Genomic DNA, 25,624 nt, shown 5'->3' with positions numbered 1-25,624 from the left:
GCAAAGCAGCTGCATGTCCCAAGAGCAACAGTGCAAACAATTGTTTGTAAGTATAAAGTGCATGGCACTGTTTCGTCACTGCCAAGATCAGGAAGAAAACGCAAGCTATCACCTGCTGCTGAGAGAAAATTGGTCAGGAGGGTGAAGAGTCAACCAAGAATCACCAAAAAGCAGATCTGCCAAGAATTAGAAGCTGCTGGAACACAGGTGTCATTGTCCACAGTCATACGTGTTTTGCATCTCCATGGACTGAGAGGCTGCCGTGCAAGAAGGAAGCCCTTGCTCCAAAAGCGGCACCTTAAGGCTCGACTGAAGTTTGCTGCTGATCACATGGACAAAGATAAGACCTTCTGGAGGAAAGTTCTGTGGTCAGACAAAACAAAAATCGAGTTTTTTGGCCACAATGCCCAGCAATATGTTTGGAGGAGAAAAGGTGAGGCCTTTGACCCCAAGAATACCATGCCTACAATCAAGCATGGTGGTGGGAGTATTATGCTGTGGGGCTGTTTTGCTGCCAATGGAACTGGTGCTTTACAGAGAGTAAATGGGACAATGAAGAAGGAGGATTACCTTCACATTCTTCAACATAACCTAAAATCATCAACATGAAGGTTGGGTCTTGGGCGCAGTTGGGTGTTCCAACAGGACAATGACCCCAAACACACATCAAAAGTGGTAAAGGAATGGCTAAGTCAGGCTAGAATAAGGGTTTTAGAATGGCCTTCCCAAAGTCCTGACTTAAACCCCATTGAAAACATGTGGACAATGCTGAAGAAACAAGTCCACGTCAGAAAGCCATCAAATTTAACTGAACTGCACCAATTCTGTCAAGAGGAGTGGTCAAAGATTCAACAAGAAGCTTGTGGATGGCTACCAAAAGCGCCTAATTGAAGTGAAAATGGCTAAGGGACATGTAACCAAATATTAGCACTGCTGTATGTATATTTCTGACCCAGCAGATGTGATCACTTTTTTCTGTTAACCCATAATAAATTCATTAAAGAACCAAACTTCATGAATGTTTTTTGTGACAATGAAGCATCTGTTCCAATCACTCTATCAGAGAAAAATCAGAGTTTTAGAAATAACGGGACACTCGGTAGAGCCATTATATTATATTCTTTACAAGTGTATGTAAATTTTTGACCACAACTGTATATAGCTGTTTCTTCTACATTTTACACCTGTGATGGACTATACTGATGGTAGCCAAACTTTTCTTTATAGATAACATGAATTATCTGTTCTGTTATAGTCTAATTAAAATTATTATTATATATACTTAAAGTGTAAACTGTTAAAGCACAATAATAGTTATTTGTCTTACTTTGCAGAACAAACAAATGCTTATTCAGTTTACTCTCATTAAAAAAAGAAAAACATGGGAGGCATGTTTTTTTTTTTATATTTGATGCAAATAATCTTTTTTTTGTTCGACTAATCGGATCAGTCGATTCTGAAATCTGTTTCAAACACTCTTACCAATTATACAATTCTTTTGGGTTAGGATTTGATTTTTTTGTGCTAGTGGTATCTAGTTACATCCCGCCATTTCACTGAAGTAAAAATAAAAATTACCCGAGCAAGAAAAGTATGCTGATATTTGGCCTTGATTTAGAGAGCTTAAGGGTCCCGAGTGAAAGAAGGGAGGGGGGCAATAAAGTTACTTCCTGGAGCGTTTTGGTGGGGCGGGATCCATGCTGTGCCTCTCCTCTGTTGTTTATGTTTCCCCTCCATGATCCTGATACGTGGCTGTCTGGAGCAGCGTATGGTTCGGAGACTGGGGAAGCCGCGGTGACCCGCAGTCTCTGGTGCGCTGCAGCTAACGGATCCCTGTCTGCAGGAGCAGCAGCAGCTGGAGTCTGGAGGAACTCAGCCTGCATTTTATCAAGCCGGCCTGGATGGCAGGGACACACTGGTGCAAAGATTGCCGAAATCACAAGGTATTAGAGATAAATAAAAAAAAAAGCCACATGCTGACTGCTATTTGTTTTGGTTTCCTGACCACTGACGCCATCTGTAAGTTTGTGAAATTGGTGCTAGCTATAGCAGGGTTAGCTTTAATGTGAAGTGGCTGCGTGTCAGCGAGGCTAATCTCTGTAGCTGTGCCCGTCTGCACGTTTACGGGCTAACGTTAGACCCCAACTTTGAGTTAACCGCTTTTTTTTAAGTTGCCGCACTGCTTGCGACTTTTTTCACCACCGTCCTTGCATCTTCTCTGCGGTTAATATCACAGCGCAACTGCGTATGTTCCGTGCTGCTTAAATCTGCAATTCCAGGGAAATCCCAAGCAGGGAAGTGTCAAACTGGATGTTTAACAGCGACGTAAACGTGTTATACATTTCCCCCTTGCAAAAATGTGATTAATCGATAATAAATTAAAGGCACTTAAACTTTTCGCAGTCACTGTTAAAAAAAAGGCTTGTACAAAAATATCAATAGGCTCCTGCCAGGAGGAAGTCTGTCTGCTATTTCTGGAACTTTCTTCCTCCAGCATAGCTGAACTTTTGTCACATGTAAGCCAAAGTCTTTTTAATGCCTCCAGTGTTTACCGAGAGTTTAAAAAGTTTCTATTTATTGATGGAAGTTGAGTAAAAATCAAATCCACAGATGTTTTAATGGGACCAGTATGTGTAGTGCTACTGTTACCTAACACCATATTTAAGTTACAGTTTATCCTAATAAATACAGGGATACTCTTGGCTTATGTTTGAGGGTATTCTTGTATATACAAATTATAGGAAGGGTTTATGAATTACAGCTCTATAATTTATAGTCTCGTTTTTGTTAGTGGACAAAAGCTGTGGACAGATACAGGCTGTAAATGCTGTAAATAGTAGTGCTCGGCCAGATTGCAAATTTTGGTATCAATCAAATATCAAGTAAATACAGTGCAGGTATTGGAAATATCAATACTGATATTTTTAGCCTACAAGGCAGCTTATGGAGTGGACCTCAGTGTGTTATGACTTATGAGTTAAGTATCATCATAGCAAATTGAAGCACTTGATTTTTTTTCTCACTTTTCACAATAATTTGGTAACAAAACACACCTTTCATCTTTTCATGCATATTAAAAGTGGAGTTTTTTTGTAAATGCTCTAAAGCAGGTCAGCTTCTTGTGTTTAAAAGTTCAATAGGTTATAAATACAATGGACGTGGCAGTCAACACAAAAAGTTTCAGACATTTTTCATAGTGCATGTTTGAGGTGTTAACCACCATTGCTATTGATACTATTGATATTTGGATCAGTGCTCCCAGTTCTAGTAAACCAACAACAAGAGGTAAAAGCAGCTTGTATTATTTAGAATGATTTTATTTAAGTTTTTTTTTTTGAGGCAATAAAAAATGGCAGTAATATCTTAATATCTATAGTTAGTATGATAGTTTTCATGAAACCGTGGATTTAACTCTGAAAACCTGCACTTGAGTTTCGTCTTGACATGTCTAATTTCAGATCTCTTGTGGTGGCGTACAGCGCCAGTAATAAAACTGTGTCATCCCCCAGTACTTACATACACAGTATATAGTGTATACTGGTCCTGGTTTACAGTGCTGGGCAAATGTCTAAAGTCACCTTTCATTTCTAAATATTTTTCCACTTAAATACTAACACAAACGGAAATATAGGAATAGTTCTCCAGGCTTCCTGAAAGACATTCAAAGCTCTTCTTTGAATGTTGCTGCTATTTGTTCTGTTTGTGTTTGTGTGCTTTTTTTCTATCCAGGTATGCTGTTACTTCATTGGCAGTGTGTTTGACATCATTGTCATGCTGAAAGAAATGGAAGGTGTTGCAAAACAGACACTTTCCAGGTGGCATTGCGTTAGGGCTGCTCAATTAATCGAATTTTAATCACGATTACGATCTGGGCTTTCAACGATCATTAAAAATGACTGAGCCGATTATTAGCCCCTCCCTCATTTATCCGCGACCCCTTAAAGGCCGGTCCGTGAAAATATTGTCGGGCATAAACCGTCCGTGGCGCAAAAAAGGTTGGAGACCGCTGATTAAGAGGACCCGAGGGAAGCCCAGAAAGCTAAGCAGAAGTTATTTGGAGAGTGACTGCCGTTGGTTGAAAAGAGAGGTTAAAAAAACTTCAGTGGTGTTGCACACTATTTTATATTATTTTTTAAAGTCATTGTTAACCCTTTAAAGCCGGTCAGAGCAGCACGCTCCGTTTTGTGTAACTATTTTTAAATCCCTGTAGAACCTGAACCGCGTAAGCTAGCGCAATAATTTGTTTTGCATATGAAACCGGAGGTGTCATCAGCTTGTCCTCGGTCACGGTTTCCTTCCACATAAAGCTTTGCAAAAACTGCATAAAAAGCGCTTGCAGGAACAAAAACATAATATTCCAGAAACACGCTTTACCGATCCGATCAGCTGTTCATAACACTTCCTACGTTGGAATAGACGTCAGCGCGAACTTTTGCATTTGTAGTCTTTTGTGTATGTAGTTTGCCATACATACATACATAAAATGTAGTCTTTTTTACTATCAGGGCCTCAGGGCCTATACTCGTCTTTTTAAAAGTTATCTTTGACTTTATGATGTGTAATTACATACCTCAGCTTTTCCGTTTCCTTTACACTGAGGTCATTTCTGGTGAGCCTTCAGTGAACAGTACCGGGATCATCTTAGGTCCTGTGTCAGGTCTTTGGTGTGTGTGTTTTTTTTTCTTTCTTTTTTTTATATATGTCTTAAAGACATTACTCTTTGGGAATAATTTCTTTCTTTCTTTCTTTCTTTCTTTCTTTCTTTCTTTCTTTCTTTCTTTCTTTCTTTCTTTCTTTCTTTCTTTCTTTTTGAGGACATGATTTTTAGATACTGTTCCATCCGTTATAGACAGTTTTTAGGCCTCCCACTTCTTCTTTTGTCCTCCACTTGTCCAGTTTTCTCAAATTGTTAAGGATTCTCTTCATACCATACTGAGATATGTGAAGTTTTACGGTATTAGGTCTGTGGGAATCACCTTCCTAGTCCAAAAAAAACCAAACAAACTTTTTATGCTTGGCAAACTGTGAAATCTTTGTTGTTTTTAGATTCTCTTAAAGAAACTGGAATAAAATTTTGTTTTTTTGGAACTGACTAAAGACATAATTTGAAATTACTTCTGGTTAAAAGTTGTCCGATATGTGTAAACAGAACACTTGTTAATCTCTTTTTATGCTTCATAGGTCAGTGTTAATTGGCTCCAAAAAAAAAGTCCTATGAAAATGTTAAGGGTCAAGAACTGGGCTGAAAAAATGAGTGGACACATTTTGAAATAGCTTGAGAGAGCCTGGCTTCCTTTGAGCGAAATAAAAAGAAATGAGGGGTGACTCAAGATTTTTTTCACAGTACTGTGTGTGATTTATAACTTTTAAGAAATTGTTCCATGGAAATAATCGCTGTTCTTCAGAAGGATGTTTGTAGATTGTGTTTCAATCTTTCTGTTCATTTTTCATTTTATTTTATTATAAAAATTAAAAAAAACTGCAGCAGAAACACCAATTCCATCTACTCAGCTGCAAAGATTAACCGTTTTGAAAGGTTTTAGAAGTTTTCAGTTTAATTATATGTTTTTTTTGTTGTTGTTTTTTTAAAAGTACATTTATAAGCTACAGAGAAGACCTGTTTTTGTTATAGTTTCCTTCCTTTACAGAATTACTGGTTGCAAGTATTTTTCGGACCTTGGAACGGATGAAAGGTGGACGTTACTGGAGGCCCAGCTGGGCTGTAGCGGCTCTGTTTATCCCGGTTGCCCTGCTGATGCTGACCTCCAGGGGGGCATCGAGCAACCAGAAGATGACACAAACAGTTATGGCTCATGCGACGGCCACAGCTGCAGGACCAGGCCCCAGCCTGACAGATGACCTCCCAGGCCTCCAGGCAGTAGCAGACTTCTTAGCCAGTGAGCGTGCTCATATTTGGCTCCTGTCTCTCGTGGGCTCTGTTGCTGTAGGCCTCAGTGGGATTTTCCCCCTTCTTGTCATTCCCATTGAAGCTGGAGCAGCCCTCAAAACAGAAGGTGAGAGAGACGATGTGCAACATCAGTATGCCTGTGCATTATTTATATTATAACATGTATTTTATAACTGCAATGATAAACCTGCATAGACATTTACCATATGTGACGCTATGCAAGAGAAGCCGATCACACATATTTGTGTAGGTGAAACAATAGACAATGCTGTGAGGGTCATTTGGCATAACAAAAGCTAGGGTGCACCTGTTTTAATGGGCTGCGTTTGTGTCACTGTTTCATGTTCATGCATCTGACAGTGAAAACAAACAAAACACACATGTAAACAATAACACAGTTGGCGGGACTGTAATTGTATTAAATATAATCAACATGCACACAGAATGAAGACAACAGATGGTAACCCTTGTCACGCTGGATGTTGTTAACCTTAAACATAAAAAGATTTCTCTTGAGCTAACATAGCTATTACAGTAAAGGTCGCCCACTGAGTCTTCAGTTGCTCTGATGTCGAGGAATGCATGAGCAGTCTTGTGTTTGGTCTTGCAGCCAACAAGAGAACATTTCGTTTTATCATTCTTTCTTTGAGGGCACACTAAATAATTGCTCTGCGGGGCTTTATGGCATTGCATTGTTACTTGGTGATGTAAATATGGAAGACCTCAGTCACATGGGTGTAGAGACTGCTTGGTGACCATCTGCCAACCAAAAATATGTGTATTCTCATAAAAGTTCGCCGACCAGTCTGGGCATTCCCTAGAGGGTTATTTGTCCCTAGTTGTCACCAATTGGCCAAAACTTTTAGATTTATAATCCTTTTTACTTGCTCAAAAATACATTTGACAATAGTATAGTCAATAGTCAACATAAACCGAGATGGCAGTGTTTTAAAGGACAAGAGTTCAGACTTCAAATGCTTGTAGTGAATCAAGGAAGTATGTTACAGTTACAGAAGTCTGACCTGGCATCGCTGATTCTCAAAGCTTCTTACAACGATATAGCTAAAATCTCCAGATTTCCAGCTGTTGAATAATAAATCCCGGTATGATCAACAAGTAGTTCTGGTCAGCCTCTCCTAAACCCAGCTGCACATTCCTCATGGTTTAATGTGAAGGGTACTCAAACCTTTTGGAAAACTGCTGCTTCCTGGTAAACAGATCGTCTCCTGTGGTGACCTCATGATAATGATTCCACCCCCCTGCCACGAGGCATTAAAATACCATACTGAACAGAAAGACTCTCAAACTGTCAGTCTAAAGGTCACCCAGGTCCACACCAAATAAAAATGAAAGGAGAAATGCCCGATAGGCGGGAAAATGGAAGCCGGACCAACAGCTCTGTGAGGCTGCACTGAGGCACTGTGATGTTTAGCACCTTAGTCGTAACTTATTCACGTACCGACATTTTCTAATTGGAACCAAAATTTTGTACATCTGAGACTAATAGATCTGGCACTACTTGTGCAGTGGATTTTCAATGAGAAATACTGAGTTGTGCAGTCACATGCAGTATTTTCCTTGTTTTGGACATGGCAGTGGAAAACGACATTATCAGTAAGTGATGTCCGCTAGATATTTCAAGATATTAGTCATTTCTGCCCTGACAAGAAAAGACTTGCAGCGCTTGTGGCAGTGAGTGGTGTTGAATTCTAGACACATTTTTGTATGTTGCATTCTCGTTTGTGGTTGTTATTAAACGAAGGGTCTCGATACATGTGCAGCATTGTGCCAGTGGGCCTCGCACGCAGTCTACAAGAGAAGTTTCTAGATTGGAAATGGTGAAAATGCATTACATCCTCCCCCAGTCCTGAGAGCAGAACCAATTACGTCAGAGCTTATTCATTATTTAACATTTCACCCCATTGCCTGTTTAGTACCAGGCATTAGTACCCATCCCTGGCAGGCAGTAATGTACCCTTACAATACCTGCCTGTAATTTTAACCAGTTAACATATGGTTGAAGAGTGAGAGAGGTTTTTACTGTTGAGCTTCAGTAACTAGACATGTTATTGTAGGTCAGTCTGAGGCCTCTTTCAGGTGCCCCACCCTAAAGAACGTGGCAGGCCAAATGTGTATTTTAGGCTGTGAGACATTAGTCATTACCAAGGAAACTCCTCAGGAATAAAAACAGGGCGCGTGAGTAAGCATGGTTAATATTAGTAAGGTGAGCCAGAGATTCTCTTGTGTATTAATGTCTCTTGTGACAAAATGATTAGTGGAAAGTGGAATCAGTTTGTGCTTGTAATTGTAAACCAAAAACATGAAAATTGTATAAAATTATTTATAACTTTTACTCTGCAAAATAATTGTTACCTTGATATTTTGTGTGTGTGTGTTTTGTCAGCTGGATGCCATAAGCTGAAACAGCTCTTGAGCTTTGCTATTGGTGGTCTCCTGGGTGATGTATTCCTCCACCTACTTCCCGAGGCTTGGGAGCTCTCTGGCTCTTCAGGTGGGTCTCCTTTCCACCAGTGCCTTCACCACCTCTATTCAATTTGACCTATTCTTCTATAATTGCTAATAATGTTTACTATCATTGTAATATTTAGACACCAGCTTGCTTTCACTGTTAACAGTCTGCTTCTCCTGAAGCATCTTATGAAGTGTATTTGCTCTCTCAGCCTTATTTGCAGTCTGTTTGCTACCCTTCCAGCTGGTAAACAAAACCACTACATGACACAAGGCTTGTGGGTAATCATCGGTCTGCTGGCCTTCCTGCTCCTGGAGAAAATGTTCCCAGACCAAGACAGCCCCAAGAACTCCACTTCAGTTTCTGACCTGAATTTTAAATCGACTGTAAGTATTTCTGCTGAAATGCTGCGTTTTCAGAAGAATATGCTCAGTGCTGCGCACACACATGTCAATACAAGCCTTCACATATTTATCTTTTCATTGGTATGCTTGGTGCAGAATGCATTTGTGTTCAGTCAGCATAATTCTGCCAGTTTTTTTCTATGACTGAAACATCACATGACGCTTTCACCAACAGCTTGAGATTTTGGGAAATATGCACATCGGCATTCTTGTTCAGTGAGAGAGAAATAGCCATCTATCCATTTTGTGAGCTATTTGACCAAATCGGGGACAGATACTGGACAGAATTCAAATTCACATCTATAGCCAATTTAGAAGCATCAGTTCACCCTGGAGGATCTGGGAAGAACCCCAATAGGCACAGAAAGAGCAAGCAAAGTCCACACAGAAAGCTAACGATGCTAACAGCATCACTGTGCTGTCAGAGATGGATTTTTATGTCTTCTCTTTAATTTGCTCATTTGTAAGGATTTGTATATTGGACAGGGTCATTGTTGCCAGTTTTCCAGCGTTGTATTTAACAGGCTAACAAATTACACAAACACTGCTCATGTCCGCACTACTATCAGCACAGAGGGGAGGACAGCTACGTGTCGTACAGCTGAGTAATAGGGTTATGATGATCAAAGTGATTTGGGGTAGCTTGACAGTCAGGTCAATTTTTATCTCATTTCCAAATTGATGCTTCATATTAATATTGTGATTATTCTGAGATTCATGATCAATTTAATCTGCCAAGCTATGCTTTCGTGCTGCACTTTTACATGTAAGTGACGCTCCCAGCAGATGTGACTGGGTCTGGACTTCTGCGCACTTTGAAATTGGTGTGTATGTGGTGCAGCTACACTGATCCCTCATACCTATCATCAAATGAGAGACAACAGGAGGATAAAACTGACTTTTGGACTGATTTTAAAATTAGAGCATAAGGTTGTACTTGCACATACACTTGTGTATCTGGACCCCTAATTAAAGAGCCGAAAAATATCGTGACTCAACGTTGTAGCTCTTTATCTGATATCCAGCTACTTATGTTCACTAATTAGCATTTATTATTATGGTTGGGTAAATCCCTCAGCTTATATCAGTGTGCAAACATTTCTTCACGCTGGACGTGAGAAATAAACTCCCGTTGTGTGTGCGTCCCTTTTTCATCCGTGCACTTCTTTATTTGCACGTCTGGGCCGCACATTTTTTCAGAGGTTGGATAGCACTACTATAATGATACGTTCCTCTGGTGTCTGGCTGCAATGCCAAACAGTGCTGTGAAAAAGTATGTGCTCCTGATAACTGGTTGTGCCACCCTTGGCAACAAGAACTGCAATCAAGTGTTTGTGGTAAATAGCAATGAGGAATTGTAGCTCACTCTACAGAATTGTTTTATTTCAGCCACACTGGAGAGTATTCGACCATGAACGGCATTTTTAAGGTCACACCAAAGCATCTCAATTGGATTTAAGTCCAAGATTTTGACTAGGTCACTTTTTTTTAACTATACAGAGGTAAACTTGCTAGTGTGTTTCAGATCATTGTACTGCAGCATAACCCAAGTGCTTGAGCTTCAGGGGATGAACTGATGTTCGGAGAGTCTCCTTCAGGATGTTCAGGTGGAGAGCAGAATTCATGGTTCCAGCATTTATGACAAGTCATCCAGGTTATTCCAAAGTTATTCCAGCTTCAAATGTGACACGAGCCTTTGTGTTCTTTTTGCCCAGCAGGGTTTTTTTTGGCTTAGAACTTTCCTGTGGATGCCATTTTTGCTCAGTCTCTTTCTTATTGTTCAGTCATGACCTCTGATCTTAACTGCAGTTCTCTAGTTATTGTGGCTTTGTAACTCTTTCCAGACTGAAAGATGTCAATGATTTTCTTTCTAAGCTGCTTTCTGAGCTATTTTGTCACACAGCATCTATACAAGTGATTCAACAGTTCTGGCATTAATCTGGGCTGGGTGGGGCCTAGTGGAGTTGAAATCAATTTTCCACAAAATGTGGTTAGTCAGAATTAATAATTTAACAAGGGAGATCAGGTTTGGATAGCTTTTTCCCCTAATAAATGAAATAGTAATTTTAAAACCGCATTATTGTAATGTAATGATCTTAAATATGTAAGCATGACAAATGTGCAAAAACAAGAAATGAGGAAGGGGCAAATACTTTTTCCACAACACTGTTGGCCGTTGGTGATTCCACAGAGCCTCATGGGAGGATAAAAATAACCCACCCCTCCTGAATCATTTGCAGAAATCAGACAATACAGATACCGATGTATCTGGGGTGATAAATTTGGGCATATGTGCATGAAAGCAAAGTGAGTGTCTGCTCTGTCTTTGTGGGGGGAAAAGGTAGCTTTGGATTTTTTTCCCCTTTTATAGTAAACAACATTATTTAGAAACTGCACTTTGTGTTTACTTGTGTTATCTTTGTCTAATATTTACATTTTTTTGAGGATCTAAAACATTTAAGTGTGACAAATATACAACAAAATAGGAAATCAGGAAGGAGGCAAACACATTTTCACAACACCTTATATGTGTATTCATCTGAATTCTGCCTTTACCATCCCCTGTAGGTAAACATATATGTTTACTCATGAACAACCTCACCTACATGAGACGTGGCATTTATGTGCACTGGTTTAAAAAACAACTATTTATAGTTATTATTTAAATATCTATAAATGAACTATTAACTTTAAATACTGTAGCATTCTTAGTTGTTTAAGTTTATTGTTTAGGGGTTGATGGAGATAATATAAAGTGACAAACACACTGGCTGATAGCAGTACGTTTGTAAAGGCAGCCTCATTCCCTTTCTTATCTTTCTATTGCTATTGAGGGAGAAGATTGGAGTCCATGGCTCAGCTCCTCCACTGGTGTCTATTTATAGCGCTGGGGTGTAGCAGCTGCTTTAGCCATTTGAGTGTCCAAAGGATAATACTCAACTTATAGACACAGGCAGCAAGAGACGGGAAATGAGAGAACGAGAAGGTGGTTATAGGTGTTTTCTCTGATAATATTGTGTGGCAAATCTTTCCATAGGAAGCAAAAAGTATAACAAGCTGAACTAAATTTCTTTACTCTAATTGGGTCAGTGTTTAAGAAGAACGAACAAACGCGTGGAGAGCCTCAGAGTCAAATGGAAAATGTCAAGATAGGATTTTTATCACTTTCTGGCTTCTTAGGTCATTTTGAATTTGTCATTAGGCAAAACTCAGACTATTTGGCACCGACAGTTTAGCTCCAATCTGTTGGAGGAGATTGATAACCCCCCAAAATTCATCACGCTTTATTACTTCCTCATGCTTCAATCGTACACATGGAGCAAAAATTTCCTTTCGGCGACCAGCAGTCAGCAGCCTATTTCCCTCTCATTTAATTTGACTATCAGTTTAAATGGCAGCGTAAGTGGTTTCTGAATAATGGGACAAGGAAGCTGGCTGTTCTCGGAAAACAAACCCTATAGCCTAAGATGAATGGTTCTCGCTCTCTCGTTCTGTTTTGTTTATAATATGAAAATGTAAACATGATGGAGCGGCAGTCGAATTTAAAGGAGATTTAGTTGTTTCTGAGAAAACAAATGAAAAGTACAAACGACTGCTTATTAGCGCAAATGTAAGAAGGTCAAAATATAATGAGAATGTTTTACCAGCTGTTAAGCTGCCTGTGGGTGAACTGTTTGACACACGGCAGGAGCAGCAGTAACATGACTGTTTACTGCACTGTGGGATTCAGGCATTACCATTTCCTTACTGTTTTGACCATAACTGTATTTTAAATGAGGTTTTTTTTTTGTTTTTTTTTAAAGTTCTTGTTGAGAAGATGTGTTCATTTGTGCGTTCTCCCCCCCTTCCATTTTCTTCCTCCACAGACACAGCCTAATTCAGTTTTCAGTGGAAAAGCAGTGGTATCACTCAGTAACAGGCACCATGCTGAGTCATGGAAATCCTCCAAGCAGAGTTTGCAGGAAGGATCAGAGAAAATCAAGGTAAGGCTGACAACCAAAACATATCCCGGTTAACAAAAAGACAGAAAATGATGAAAGATGGGGGCATCACTTGGGGTAAGAATTTGACATGGTTTGCTTATGTAAGAAATACATTTAAAGAAAAAAAAATTTACTTTCTCCAACTGAGTAATAAATAGCAACGTAGTTGGTTCAGTGAAACCAGGAAGAGAGACTTGCATAATCAGTTCTGCTGTAGAACGACTCTGTTGTGGGTCCTTTGCAATGCCTTTTTCTCTAACAATTTTATTTTTTAGGGTATAAGCTACATTTTAAAATGTCTCATAAGCTGGTTGGTAACATAAATAATGGGTTAATTCAATATAAAAATGTTCATATAGTGCCCGTTCACAACAATAGTTATCTCATCGTGCAATGGATTGTAAAGATGCACAACCTCAAGCGTACAACGATTCCTTATGAGCAAAACACATGGCGACAGTGGGGATGAAGAACTCCTTTTTTGAGATCTCAGCCAGAGCCAGGCTGAGTGAGGGTCATTCTAAGGGTGAGAGAGGACACAAAGGAAAGTTCACAGTCTTATCTGCGCAGTGCCTTTGTTTTCATACACACATGGCGGAAAAAGCATAGCGGCGAAGGAGAATGAGAAGGGCAAAAGCGGATCGTTGAATGAAACAGATTAACCAGAATTGTTTTTTAAAAACGTGCACTTCAGTGATGTGGAACTGGTTTCGTTTTTGTCTGTCAGATGGCAACCAAAGCAATTTTTTTTCTTTTTTTTGTAGAACATGCAAGCAGACCGTCGTTATTTCCGGTCCGCTTGCATGTTTAACCAAAAGTGCCTTTTGGTTAAGCTGTCAGCGAAAAATTTGCATTTGCACTGTTAAAAACAGCTGTTTGTTTAAGTGAAAATAAAGTGATGGGGATTTTTTGCACTTATAAAGTTGTGGAGTTGTGAAGTATTTTGTCTCACATCAGTTATATCATTATCGCAAATTTTCAAATATATATTGTGATAAATATTTTTGGCCATATTGCCCTGCCCTACTTTGAGGTGTGTGAAGTATGATGGGACTTGGTTATTTAGGTTTCAGATCCTTATTTAAGAAGGGGGCAATGAAGTGTAGCTAATACAAGTTAGTTTTGGGTGGGTTTCCCAGCTGGGGTTTGCTGAGTGGACCATATCCCTGCTCATGGCTATAGCATTCATAGTTGCCTCAAAGCTGGTCCTCAGTAATGCACCAGCAGCAACTATTATAACAGGTATAATTATTACAAAATGTATTTTTCTCCTAAATAAACCCTTTTAAGGGGGTGTTATGGCCCCTTGTAACACCTATTGAAATTGCAGTGAAAGTGTCTTAAATTACATGGTTGTCCTCACCTCACGAGGTGTCTATAGAGGAATTCTTAGGATGGCTTGGGCTGTGTTTTCTTATTAATTTGCTAATTGTAATAATTTAGGTATAACTACTAATATTCAGCCAGGTGATGATTCTAAATTGGCTGTAGGTGGAGTGTGCAAGGTTGTCAGTCTTTCTTTGTTAGCTTTGTGATAGACAGGTGACCTATGTGTTAGGGCTGCTCGATTATGGCAAAAATGATAATCACGATTATTTTCACTGAAATTGAGATCGCGATTATTTGACGATATTTATTTAACCCTTTAAGACCTACTATAGAACCAAGTCCGCCAGAGCTTATATTATTTTTTTACATGTTGTAGTGCCATTTGTGGGAGCATTTCAAGTTGCTAAATAACTGTTATAGCCCATATTTTAATAATATGTATGCATTAAGTCCATAGTAACTACATTAATTGCAAAAAAGTGCAATAAACTACAAAAAAATTTATATCGTTTTTGTTTTGTTTTTTTACATATATTTCTACTTGGAGAAATTTAAGAGGTTTATCCCTCAAAACTTTAAATACAAAAAAGTTGCAAAAAATAGTTTACAACAACAGGAAATTTAGTTTGAGTGTCTTCATAGTTTTATTTTGGAGATACACCAATTTTTATATACTGCAGGAAAAACAAAAAAAAAAACAATCCTATGATGCAAATTTGCAAAGAAAACAGCAGGTGCATCAAAATAAACTATTTCCAGCAGTGCAATTTGAGTTCTAAGCATCCCAGAAACTATTCAGAAAAGTCAAACATGACCAGTATAGGCTTTTAAGGCCTACAAGTAAAAAACTACATTTCCGCGAAAATGACGTCACTTCCGGTTTCGGCCAGGAAATGGCGGACATGCGACAGTTCGCGCTGACGTCTGTTTCACTGTGGGAAGTGTTACGAACAGCTGATCGGATCGGCAAAGCGTGTTTCTGGAATATTATGTTTTTGTTCCTGCAAGCGCTTTTTATGCAATTTTTGCAAAGCTTTATGTGGAACGAAACCGTGACCGAGGACAAGCTGATGGCATAAGATGTAAGTACAACTCCTCCGGTTTCATATGCAAAACAAATTATTGCGCTAGCTTACGCGGTTCTACAGGGATTTAAAAATAGTTACACAAAACGGAGCGTGCTGCTCTGACCGGATTTAAAGCGTTAACAATGACTTTAGAAAATAATATAAAATAGTGTGCAACACCACTGAAGTTTTTTTTACCTCTCTTTTCAACCAACAGCAGTCACTCTCCTCTCCAAATAACTTCTGCTTAGCTTTCCGAGCTTCCCTCGGGTCCTCTTAATCAGCGGTCTCCAACCTTTTTTGCGCCACGGACCGGTTTATGCCCGACAATATTTTCACGGACCGGCCTTTAAGGTGTCGCGGATAAATGAGGGAGGGGCTAATAATCGGCTCTGTCATTTTTAATGATCGTTGAAAGCCCAGATCGTAATCGTGATTAAAATTCGATTAATTGAGCAGCCCTACTATGTGTACCTAGAGTGTACCTTGCCCTATCCTGTGACAGCTGGGATATGACTTCACCCTCAGTCACAACCCTGTATTGGACATGGTGCGCCCTATCTAATTCTGTCGTTTAAAAACTGACTGCAACAAGAATGATATGTAGTGAAAGTGGACCAGTTTTCTTTTTTTTCTTTCCCTTTTCAATAAGCTTCTTCTTTACCTTTTTCAAGTATGTAAATATTTATTTGCACATACTTAAATCGTGCGTAAATGCAAAAGCAATGGGGTGCCATTCGCAGCTTGTATACTTGCACCAAACAGATTGTGCTGCTGTTTACACATATAGCGTATGTATTAAAGATTTTAAAGGTTAGTGATACCAATTTAATATCTGATCAAATGTGATCCCATACATAAGGGTTTCCACCAGTATATGACCAGTCTGATGAATACACTGGGGAGGTGTCTGTCTGTCTTTATGTGTTTTTGTGTGTATATTTAACCTACCTTGATTTGTGAAAATGGGTAGATCACAACTGAGCTAAAAGTATAAAGTCATAACTTTTTGTAACTAACTTTTTTTAAAATTTTGTTTTCCATTTTGTGTATAAAGTTTGTTTGGTGGCGGTATACAAGCCGGGAATTGGACCACATTGCTTTTGCATTTACATGCAATTTGTGTATGTGCAAATAAATACTGGGATCCTTGAAAAGACAAAGCAGGAGCTTACTGAAAAACAAAGCTGTTTCACTTTCCCCACATATCATGCTTGGAGCACTGAGTTTTTTGAACCAGGGAGTGTTTAGTGACAGCATAATAAACAATTTATTTTTGGAGACGGTAACAAGAAAGTTGGCAGAGAAAGTCAAGAGTTAATCACCAAAATCTTTTTATGTGTTATTATGTTTAGTTTATTCGTTCGCAGTGGCGTGGGTGTCAAACATGTGTTAGATAAGACTGAACTTTGGTCGGCCAGAGCTCCAGAGAAGAAATTAAAAAAACAAAAAAAAATCTGCTTTATTGCACCATTAAAAAAAATGTGTTGCAAGAATAAGTCACATCATGGAAAAATTTCACCAAAGTCAAATTTGGAGACATCTGGACATAACCCAAGGCCTGTTCATGTGTTTGTTTATGGTGAGATTAGACTGACTAAATGTGGAAAAACACTGAGACACTAAAGACACTGAAATTGCGCTAATTATTTTCTAGATGTCTCGAGCATTTAGTCAACTAGAAACTATTTTTATTTTCCAGAATAGTTTTTTTTTAGTTGTATGTGGTCCACAAAGTAAACTTTGTAAACATCTACACTTTACGTCATGGATGTAATGTTGCAGTGGAGTTCTGCCGAGGCTGTGCTGTAACAGAAGTGATCCATTCCTGCTGTTTTCTCAGTTCTGACTAATATGCAGTAATGTGACTAACAGTGACATATGTGTCATGTGTTCTGTGTCACAGATGAGTGGATACCTAAACCTACTCGCCAATTGCATTGACAACTTCACCCATGGGCTGGCAGTATCTGGGAGCTTCCTGGTTAGCAAAAAGGTAAGATAAGGTGACACCTCTTTTGTAGTTTACACACAAAAGCCAACAGCTTGTCCTACATCTAAAGTACTCTGCATGTAATATTAGCAGCTTTGCTTTTTCAAGCTCAGGTGCTTGCTCTTTATTTTGCTCTTGGTTTCAGATGCAGTTATTATTTTGGGTCCAGCAATAACTCAAGCTCTATGTGTGCTTTATGCCAGCTAACCAATATGGCAACAGAGCTGTGACAGTCTCGAAAGTGTGCTTTAAAACAGTGGCGGCGCCTTGTTTTAGTTTATCTGGATAGTTTTGTGCTGAAAATATGCAAATTCAAAACCACACTGATTCAGCAAAGTAGTTTTGTGAGAATGTGATTATTCACAATTAGTCTCCTGCATGCATATTCATGAAAGAACTCCTGGTTTTACAATATAATTGCCGATGTTCCCTGAAGTTGCAGTCACATACTGACAGTTGGTTACTGTAAATACAGTGCAGTAGCTGATGCTGGACTCTTTTATAATTATAATGGAAGCTTTTCAGATACTGTATTTGAATGTTGACTGTCGAGTAGCAGCCCCTCAAATTCTGTTTCTTGAACAAGAAGCAATATTTGTCTGAAGACACACATTTTACTCTGTTTTCATCGAACTGGCCCTGACAAGTGAAAGTGCCGTTTCTGTCAGTGTAAAAACATTTAACTAAACATTTAATTCCTGAGTGATTTTAATATAAGTAGGGGGGAAAAGCTTAAACATCATAGTCTATTCACTCCTTCCAGTGGGCCAGATTGGAGCCTTTGTTGGGCTGATTCTGGCCCTCGGGCCTTATGTTTTACACTATACAAGTATAATGTATACTATACAAACTATACAATGCACCGAAATATTTTCCCCTTCACGATTTCTTAATTTGTCACACTTACATGATTGATTGATTGATTGGTAATTTATTTCAACATGTGAACAATATACAAGTACATTTAGAAAAGAAATGAGAGAAAAAAATATATATACTATACAAATTACATACAAAAAAACATTCTGATTAATTTACATGTTGAAAGGGAGTGGGAAGAAGTATACACTTATTTAATCCCACCCCTGTCCCATAAATTATCAGTGAATATTTAGTCAGCTTCCTTACTGATATAATTTGTAATAAAAATAGTGAACAGATTTCTGATATACTATATACTATAATATCACATCATGAATTTTTTGTTTGTTTGTTTTTAAATAGAGACATTCACTTAATTTAAATATTTTCCTTTTCTTTATAGATCGAGAAGATCATATTTTTATAACTCTTTTTGAACAGTTTTATGTTTGGACATTGCTTTAATTCCATATTCAGTTTGTTCCATAGTTTCACTCCTTGAACAGAAACACAAAAGCCTTTTCTTGTAGTACGTACCTTCATTGTTTTGAAGTTACAAAAACCCCTTAAATTATAACTTCCTTCTTTCAAAAAAAAACATACTCTGAATATTACCTGGCAGTTCTTTATTTTTTGCTTTGAATAGAATTTGTGCTGTTTGGAATTTCACCAGATTGTCAATTTTCAATATTTCAGACTGCAAAAATAGTGAGTTTGTATGTTCCCTATAACCTGCATTGTGGATGATTCGAATTGCTTTCTTTTGAAGAGTAAAAAGTGAATGTAATGTGGTTTTATAGTTATTGCCCCAGACCTCTGCACAATAGCTTAAGTATGGTGAAACCAGTGAACAGTAGAGAATATGAAGTGATGTTCTGTTGAATACCTGTTTTGCCTTGTTTAGTACTGCAATGCTTCGTGATACTTTGGAATGAATATATCTTACGTGAGCTCTCCAGTTAAGTTTTTCATCTATTATTACCCCCAGAAATTTATTTTCACTGACTCTTTCAATATCAACACCATTTATTTGAATCTTTGCATTTGTATTTAAACTACTATTTCCAAATAACATAAGTTTAGATTTATTCAAATTTAATGATAATTTGTTTTTATCAAGCCAGAACTTCACTTTACTTATTTCATTAGTCATATCCTCCAATAAATTCTGCAGATCATCACCAGAGCAAAAAATGTTTGTATCGTCAGCAAAGAGAACCATTTTTAATACTTTGGACACTTTACAGATGTCGTTAATGTACAAGTTGAAGAATTTTGGACCCAAAACTGACCCTTGGGGTACACCACAAGCAATGTCCATACATAAGGAGCAACCACCATTTATTTTCACAAACTGCTTTCTGTCACTTAAATAACTCCGGACCCAATCTAAAACTACCCCTCTGACACCATAACGTTCCAGTTTTCTTATTAATATATCATGATCTATAGTGTCAAATGCCTTTGTCAAGTCTATGAATAACCCAGCCACATATTGCTTTTTGTCTATGGAATTTGTGATGTATTCTATTGAATCTAATAGTGCCGATGATGTTGATCTGCTTGATCTGAATCCGTACTGACTCTCAGTGAGTAGTTTATGTTTATCTATAAATTTTTCCAGTCTGTTTTTAAACAGTTTTTCAAGAACTTTTGAGAATTGAGGTAGTAAAGAGACAGGCCTGTAGTTTGTGAAATGGTGTTTGTTTCCAGATTTGTATAGAGGTATAACTTTTGCTATTTTCATTCTGTCTGGAAATCGACCAGTTTGAAATGATAAATTACAGATGTATGTAAATGGTTTTATAATAGCCTCAATGACTCTTTTAACCACTATCATATCAATATCATTACAATCCAAAGATTTGTGATTTTTACATTTTTTGACAATTTCAAGAACTTCATTTTCATCAACGGCTGTGAGAAACATAGAATATGGATTTCTGTCAATCAGTGTATCGGGTTTTTCCTGTGCTTTCCCAGGATGAGTGATTGTTCTTGCTAAATTTGGTCCAGCAGTTACAAAGAATTCATTGAGACTATTTGCCACAACATCCATATTGTATTCTTCATGGTCATTACAAATGAAATACTTGGGATAGTTCTTTTGTCCAGTCCCACATTTTATAACACTGTTCAGGATTTCCCATAATCTTTTATTATTATTTCTATTTATATCTAATTGCTTCTTATAGTATTCCTTTTTACTAAATCTAAGTATATTAGTTAACCTATTTTTATATCTTTTGTATCTGATTTCAGCATCTTTAGTTCTCGTTCTTAAGAACTCTCTGTATAGAGCATTTTTCTTTATACATGCATTTTGCAGACCTTTTGTTATCCATGGACAGTCCATATATTTCTGTTTCCTACTATATTGCTTTATTGGACAGTTGGTATTGTACAGTAATGTAAATATTCTAAGGAATTTATTATAAGCACTATTAACGTCCTGTTCCTGATATACTTCACCCCAGTTTTCCTTCAATAAATCTTTTTTAAATGCATTCATTCTTTCTTCTGTTCTTACTCGTCTGTACTCTTTTTTACTGTCCATTTTATTGATCTTGTAATTCCTATCATAGATTGTAAAAATTGGAAGATGGTCACTTATGTCGTTAATCAGGAGTCCACTTACAGTCTTATTTTCAATGTCATTTGCAAAAATGTTGTCTATGAGAGTTGCACAATGTGATGTAATCCTGGTAGGTCTAGTAATTTTAGGGAATAGATTCATACAGTGCATTGTGTTTATAAATTCCTCAGTGGTTTTATGTTTATTTGGGTTTAGCAAATCAATATTGAAGTCTCCACAAATGAAAACTTTTTTGCGAGCTATTTCAATAAATGTTTCTTCTATCCAGTCTTTAAATGTCTCAATACTACTACCTGGAGCGCTGTATATACAGCTAATGATTACATTTTTACTTTTTTCTTTACAAATTTCAACTGTAATACATTCTAGTACATTATCAATCACCATCGTCATCTTTTCCACCACATTAAATTTCAAGGATTTGTCCACATACAAGGCCACTCCTCCTCCTCCTTTGTTTCGCCTAGTTATAAATGTGAATTCATAACCCTCCAGTTCAAAGTCTGTTCCTTTTTCCATATTGATCCAAGTTTCTGATAAGGCAATGACACTAAATAGATGTGAAAACTGGTTAAGATATTCTTTGATATGACTAAAATTAGCATAGCGACTTCTACAGTTAAAGTGGATAATTGATAATTTATTCTCAGTTTTAATCCTCTGATTGTAGTCTTTATTTGTATAGTAGCAGCAATTGTTATTGTTAGATGAGAAAAAGTTCTCATCATGATTGAGGTATGATATGTTACTTTTGGTGATCTTTTAACCTGCTTCACTTTGCAGGTATGGCAAGTGAAACTGAGTGGTTAATCACAAATAATTCAACCACCTCGTAGCTTTTCCCCCCACTTGCATAAATAAAATCATCGTCTAAAAAGTGTTTTGTTTTTACTCAGGTTATCTGATGTCAAACGTGTAAGTGTGACAAAAATGCACCAAAAAAAAGAAGTCAGAAAGGGGCAAATACTTTTTCACAGCGTTATAAATACATGTCAGTGGTTTGTTATTGGAACCTCAGAGGAGGAAACATCAGACTCAGTAACATAATGTCCACTGAGTGTGGGTAAGTGTGAATACAAAGTTGGTTGTTTGCACTTCAAAAGGTTGAATAATAAATACTTTAATACAAAATACAATAATAATTATTCCAAACGACGAAACAGTGTCTGAAATTGAAGAAATATACGGCCTCGGCTTGTGGGAGCAGCCTTTGAGTTGGTGCATTACGGTCTTATTGAAAAAATCTGCACTCCGAACTGCAGTAACATGAATTTGTATCGCTTCAGTAAGTTATTGTATATTTGTAGCAGTGGGATGGGAGTCCAGCTGGAGAGACATAAGGCAAGCAGCGTGAACTATGGATCCGTGTGCCAGAGAGGAAGTTAACTCAATGTCTCAAACATGCACATACAAGACATCTCACCAGTGTCTTCTGTTTACTCGTTGTGCATTTAGCACAGTGTAAAATTAGCAATTTTTTTCATTCACACTGGTCTATGATCGTGCTTTCAACATATTTATTTTGAGAATGAAATAATCAGGACTTTATAAATTTGTCAACTTCCCTCAGATCAATGAGGTCTTGTTTCAAAAGCAGGTGGTCATTGCTGCTATTACTCTAGCTTTTTAAAGCCTAAACCAGCTTAAGTTACCTTCACTGTCACTTGACCTTACTGATGTATGAACTACATTTTTTGTTTCATGAGATTTTCATTTTTCCTTGACTGTGGCTAAAAAAATTTAAGCTCACTTATAGTGATCTGCTGAGATTTTGTCTTCCCTAATTCATGCTAAAAACAAAACAAGAAATAATTGACGCATACCTGACTCAGTTGTGGTTTTCTTTAGGCTCTTTGTGTAGGACAAAGCAGCACTAATGATACATTTCTTGCAGGTTGGGTTCCTCACCACCTTCGCAATCCTGCTCCATGAAATCCCACACGAGGTGAGGATCAGAGTTGCTGCTAAATTGTACAGTTTACTTTGCTTAAGGCGTATCGGAAGAATGGAAGTGCTCTAGTGTTTGTAAACACGCTGAATGTTTACCCATTTTTTTTATGTGGGTAACATCATCATCTGCAGGTGGGGGACTTTGCCATTCTGCTGAGGGCCGGGTTTGACAGATGGAGTGCTGCTCGCATGCAGCTGTCTACAGCACTGGTTGGGGTCCTCGGAGCTTTCTTCGCTCTGTGCGCTCAGTCACCAAAAGGCACAGGTAGGATGGGGCCAATACACAACACACAAGCAAACACATTATTAATAACTGGAGTGCATTTTACAGTCGCCATGTTCAGTAAGAAGACTTTCATATTGTGCCTAGAAAATGCCAGTAGCTGGATATTGCCTTTCACTTCTGGAGGCTTCCTCTATATAGCCCTGGTGAATGTAGTGCCCGACCTTCTCGAGGAATCCAGTTTCAGGTATGATGGATGTTTATTAAAGAAGTCCTTTATTAAAGTGCTTTTACTGCTACTGAGGAAATCAACAGCATTATTCTCGGGGTCTAACCAGCATGTCGAATGGATTTCAAACAAGAAGAATTATTTTAAATCACATGTTTGTTTGTTTGTTTTTATCTGTTTTAATAATTTGCATGTTTTCACAAACAGATGTTCATCTGTGATTGGTATTGCCGGAAACCGAACGTCCGGCTTTGACTCACACCACATGTATATTTATACACATCTTTATGTGTTCTTTGGCAATAATGTGAGCCAAGATGGATTAATACATGGGACACCAGCATTTACTATCAAAACAGCCAGAGTGGGGTTTTGTTTGTTTATTTGTTGTTTAACCTAAAATAAATCTGCATGGAAAACATGCTTCAGCCTAATATAAAGAAGCCTATCAACATCACAAATAGGTTTAAATATTGAAATCTTTTGACACACCTAACTGCTTTTAGTTGCAGTAGCATTTTATTATAGCAACATCTTGATTTTGATGCGTATATGAAATTATAGAACTGAAATAACAAATTACTTTATTTTTTTTATAAGTGTGAAGTAAAAGGAAAGCATATATTAGCCTTTTTATGGGAGGGGGGTTAGGCTAGCTTTGTAACAAAGCAGCTATTTAAAGCTCTGCAGGACAGTTTCAGTCCTACCTGTGTTTGTGCAAAGGAATTAGAATAGAGGATTGTAGGAGTGGTAGTCATTCTTATGATGGGTAATGGACTCCTTGCCATGGCATGAGCTTATCAGTCCTTTGGTTGCACACCCTTAAAACAAATGGCCATTTTTTTATTCCCATGCTCCATATTAATCTAGTTTTTGCTCGAGGCCACAGGGGGAGACATTGGAGATGGCTGAAAGAGCCAGTGTGTAGTTTGTGACCGATCGTTTAGTAGAATAAAACTTAGCAAGGAATGGAAAACTGGCTCTGTGGTTTCAAAAAGGGCAGATGGTTTCCTTTAATGTGCTCAAATTAGTCTCAATGTCTAAAGTTTTATTATCTTTTTGTTTGCTTTTCCAGACACTCCCTGATGCAGGTACTGCTCATTTTCTGTGGCGTGGCTGTCATGGCTCTGCTCTCTGCCATTCTCGACTGCTAATGGCGGAAACACCCTTTTTGCCTTACCAAAAACTAAAACTTAATAGCGGAGCAACATCCTGTTCTCCTCATATCTTTTACCCGTCATATATGTTCATAGAAACTTTTGTGTGATGCTTAAAAAAACGTCTGACAGAGCATTGGCACCTTACGGATGGACGACTGTCGACGGAACAAATGATGTGGACACTTCAAAATGTGCCAAACTTGGATCGTTTGGAGTTCTGTTACCAAGTTGTCTTTTGTTGAACAGATAATCATGATGTTTTGCACATGTATCTTTACACGGGTACGCCTGACGTACCTGGTCAGAACAAGTATTACCGGCCCTGTACAAGGACCTCCCTCTTTATAGTGTATTCAGAGCTACATTGTTTAAATGTTTTGTGTGTTGTTACTGCTGCCCATCTTCTGTTTCTCATGTAGCTGCTGCGTATTTATTGAAAACGAGAAAACGGATTCATCAGACGTGCACCACATTGTCATTTTGCCTTGTTCAGAAATAAGTGCCAAGAAATCAGGACGGTTTAACGCTTTAAAGTCGGCTCCTCACCAAAGTACACTCGATATGCTTTTATCTCCCTAACATAACACAGGCTGCACCTTTTGTCGAGCAGAAGTCGGGGCTCGTTACAAAGCTGTGCCGGCGCCGTATACTTGACTCTGACAAAGTTGAAATTAGTTCACGAGGAAGAAGATGATTGGTATGGTTTCATATTTAGTTTTCACTAACAGTTTTGTAATGCTTAAGACACATTTTTAGAAAGTTAACCATGCAGATGTTCATGTCATGTTGTTAATATAAAGTTTCCACCACTGAATAAAATCACCAGTAAATTTCCAGCATCTCTGTTTAAAGAAGCCATTTTATTTTTAACTTTAAGCACCATGCTTTAGCAGACAAGAGGAAGCACTGGGACACATGATTCAGTGGATTTGGGGATATTTTGACTGATAGAGTTGTGCGCGGGTGCTGAGACAGTGCGACGTGTTCAGCTGACCTTGTTGTCCACCGTGAGCATAATTTTACTGCAAAAGGTCCTTTGCCTAAAATGTCATATGGCAGTGTGGGGGGGTATTGATTGTGTGTTCACACTTGTCCAATTTCAACACAGTCTATTTGGCAAGCTTCTGTTGCCATAACGACTCCTCCACGGGTTGCCTTCCTTAGTCATCAGCCTGTGAGCAGCTTATTGTCTGTGGGAGCCTTCCTAAGTCACAGCACAGAAGGACAACCAGCAACCACTATTTACTCTGTAGTGGAAGAGGTTTCACTGGCAAATGGTACAAACAAATCTTTCATTCTTATTCTCATCCTTGCGTAGTTTAGCCCAAGAGTTTATTTCCTGGAGTCGGGGGGTTGGAATATGTGACAGATGGATGTTAATCATAATATTTTGATGATGTTTACACCGTCCTCTTAATAACTTCACTTTTCAGAGTGGATTTAACTGTTTA

At 38.1% G+C, this 25,624-nt stretch overlaps 1 protein-coding gene across 3 annotated transcripts; it reads left to right on the top strand.

The window, feature by feature from the left end:
• The first annotated feature begins 1,748 nt into the window (after positions 1-1,748).
• Positions 1,749-25,006, top strand: slc39a13 (solute carrier family 39 member 13). 3 transcript variants are annotated; one of them, XM_085402714.1, is made up of 10 exons: positions 1,749-1,943; positions 5,649-6,014; positions 8,313-8,420; positions 8,622-8,764; positions 12,649-12,765; positions 17,068-17,157; positions 22,506-22,556; positions 22,694-22,826; positions 22,932-23,031; positions 24,089-25,006. In XM_085402714.1, exons 2-10 carry the CDS (start codon positions 5,687-5,689, stop codon positions 24,165-24,167), a joined length of 1,149 nt encoding a protein of 382 aa, XP_085258840.1. In that variant the 5' UTR covers positions 1,749-1,943; positions 5,649-5,686; the 3' UTR covers positions 24,168-25,006. The 3 variants fall into 3 exon arrangements, with proteins under 3 accessions (XP_085258840.1, XP_085258838.1, XP_085258841.1); XM_085402712.1 differs by having other exon boundaries at positions 5,633-6,014; XM_085402715.1 differs by lacking the exons at positions 22,506-22,556; positions 22,694-22,826; positions 22,932-23,031; positions 24,089-25,006 and adding an exon at positions 19,263-20,363 and having other exon boundaries at positions 5,633-6,014.
• The last annotated feature ends 618 nt before the right edge of the window (positions 25,007-25,624 follow it).

The sequence above is a fragment of the Rhamphochromis longiceps genome, linkage group LG1 (genome assembly GCF_057381845.1).
Source record: "Rhamphochromis longiceps isolate RC_006_pf linkage group LG1, R_longiceps_female_GT1.1, whole genome shotgun sequence".
NCBI classification, from domain to species: domain Eukaryota; kingdom Metazoa; phylum Chordata; class Actinopteri; order Cichliformes; family Cichlidae; genus Rhamphochromis; species Rhamphochromis longiceps.
Note: the sequence above shows the minus strand (reverse complement) of the source record. Positions and strands in the feature narration are given on the sequence as shown.